Here is a 1,782-nt window from a genome sequence, read left to right on the forward strand (position 1 = left end):
CACCCACAGGCGCTCAGCAAAAGCAGGAGCGCTGTGGCGCGAAAGAAAACACCACGGACCATGTCGTGCTTGTGTTTCACTTCGGGTTTTCGACGGGGTCTGTTTGTGTTTCGGGTGGGTTGATGCGTGTGTGCGGTCTTTCTGATGGGTAATCAGACTGCAGCAGAGCGAGAGAGGGAGAGAGAGAAAACGCACAGAGAGAGCTACCACAGCACCAGCAGCACCCAGGCTCAGACACACACACACACACACACAAAAGACAGGAAGGGACACTCGCTTCCACATCACCGCGGAGCCGGACCCCGCACACGCACTCACCGAGCCCCCACATGCGCTCATTGGCACCACGGATCACCCGTCAGTCATCGGTGCGGCCAAAGACGCGCTCTGGTAGCAAAGTAAACGCAACAGAGCCACAAGGAAGACAGCAGCGCAGCACAGCCCCTCCGCAAGCAAACAGCCGCGCCCAAGCCTCGCGTTCAGCCGCACGTATGGCCGCCATGAGCAGCAGCAGCGGACAGAGAGGGTGTGGGCGGGAACGCACACGCTGCCCCATCAGTGGCGTCGCCATATCCTCCTCCAGAGGAGCCTCGCACAGCTACCCGGCGACCCACACACACCAAGCATCATGGCCGCAGTGCCTGCCGCGCCCTGTGGGTGCGACAAAATCAGCCACACGCACACGGCTTCTCGCGACAACCTCGCAGCGGCTGCCGGCACATGAGGCTCATGTATGCGCAGATGCATCAGGGCCAGCACCCCATGCGGCCGTGGTGCCCACAGATAGTCCCTCAAAAAGCGCCGCATCAAAGGAAGCACGTGGGAGCGCGACGCGTCGCTGGCCCCCTTTACTCTCCGGTTCCCCCGTTGGGAGAAACTCCGCGGCGCCGACGCGGCCACACGGCACCGCCAGGAACGAGCGCGCCTACCACGCGCGGGCAGTGCAGCATAATCACCTCAACAGCACAAATAGGAGAAGGCAGAGAGACAGACCCCAGCGCCTGAGAGACGCGGGCCTTCGCTTGTGCAGCATCCCCACAGATGCACACCTGCCGACGTCATCGGCCACACAAAAAAAAGCCCACACACAACAACATCGTTCCAGTTACTCTCAGCGCGTCCATTGGACGTAAAGCAAGAAATTTCAGTCTCCGTGCCCCACACACAACGGGACAACTGTCGCCAAACGGCACACACACGGCGACGGAGCCAAAAAAAAAAGAAAGAAAACAAAAAGCAGAAAGCAGAAACAAAGAAAACAAAAGAAAACAAAAAAAGGCAGCCATGACTGCGTCCCCTGTGGGGTTTGCCGAAACACTTAGAATTGCCGTTCAAAAAAGCCCAAGAAAGGTGTAGGCCCAGAGACCCGAAAAGATCGCGTCACAGGGACGCCCAGCAGAGTGTATATAAAAGGGCGTGTACGTATATAAAGCTGTGTGCACAGCGGCCCAAGAATTATAACGACGTGTATCAAGCAGCTGCGGAACTGGCTCCACCACCATCATCATCATCATCCAGTTTCCAGCGGTGGCCCGCGTTTCCAGAACGGTTCTTACTTCAGTGCTCACTGCTCAGGCTTCCTCAAGCGATCCTCAAAGTGGTACATCCCACACGCTCACCACTTGGATCCAGGAAAAGGCCACGAATTGGCATTGGAGCCTCCGTTTCTCACGGCATTGCGAGTCGTCTGAGCCTCCGTGCAGACCTCATCGTACCGGGGGCAAAGAATGCGACCACTCTGGAACACAGACGATCCAGACAGATCAATCCAACTTTTTTCGT

At 57.5% G+C, this 1,782-nt stretch overlaps 1 protein-coding gene across 1 annotated transcript; it reads left to right on the top strand.

Moving 5' to 3' along the window:
• Positions 1-329: 329 nt before the first annotated feature.
• On the top strand, positions 330-1,133 carry DQ04_14021000 (hypothetical protein; the record flags this gene model as incomplete). Its single annotated transcript, XM_009317077.1, has 1 exon — positions 330-1,133. One exon carries the CDS (start codon positions 330-332, stop codon positions 1,131-1,133), a length of 804 nt encoding a protein of 267 aa, XP_009315352.1.
• Between the last annotated feature and the right edge of the window lie 649 nt (positions 1,134-1,782).

Source organism: Trypanosoma grayi (genome assembly GCF_000691245.1).
Source record: "Trypanosoma grayi strain ANR4 Tgr_1402_V1, whole genome shotgun sequence".
NCBI classification, from domain to species: domain Eukaryota; phylum Euglenozoa; class Kinetoplastea; order Trypanosomatida; family Trypanosomatidae; genus Trypanosoma; species Trypanosoma grayi.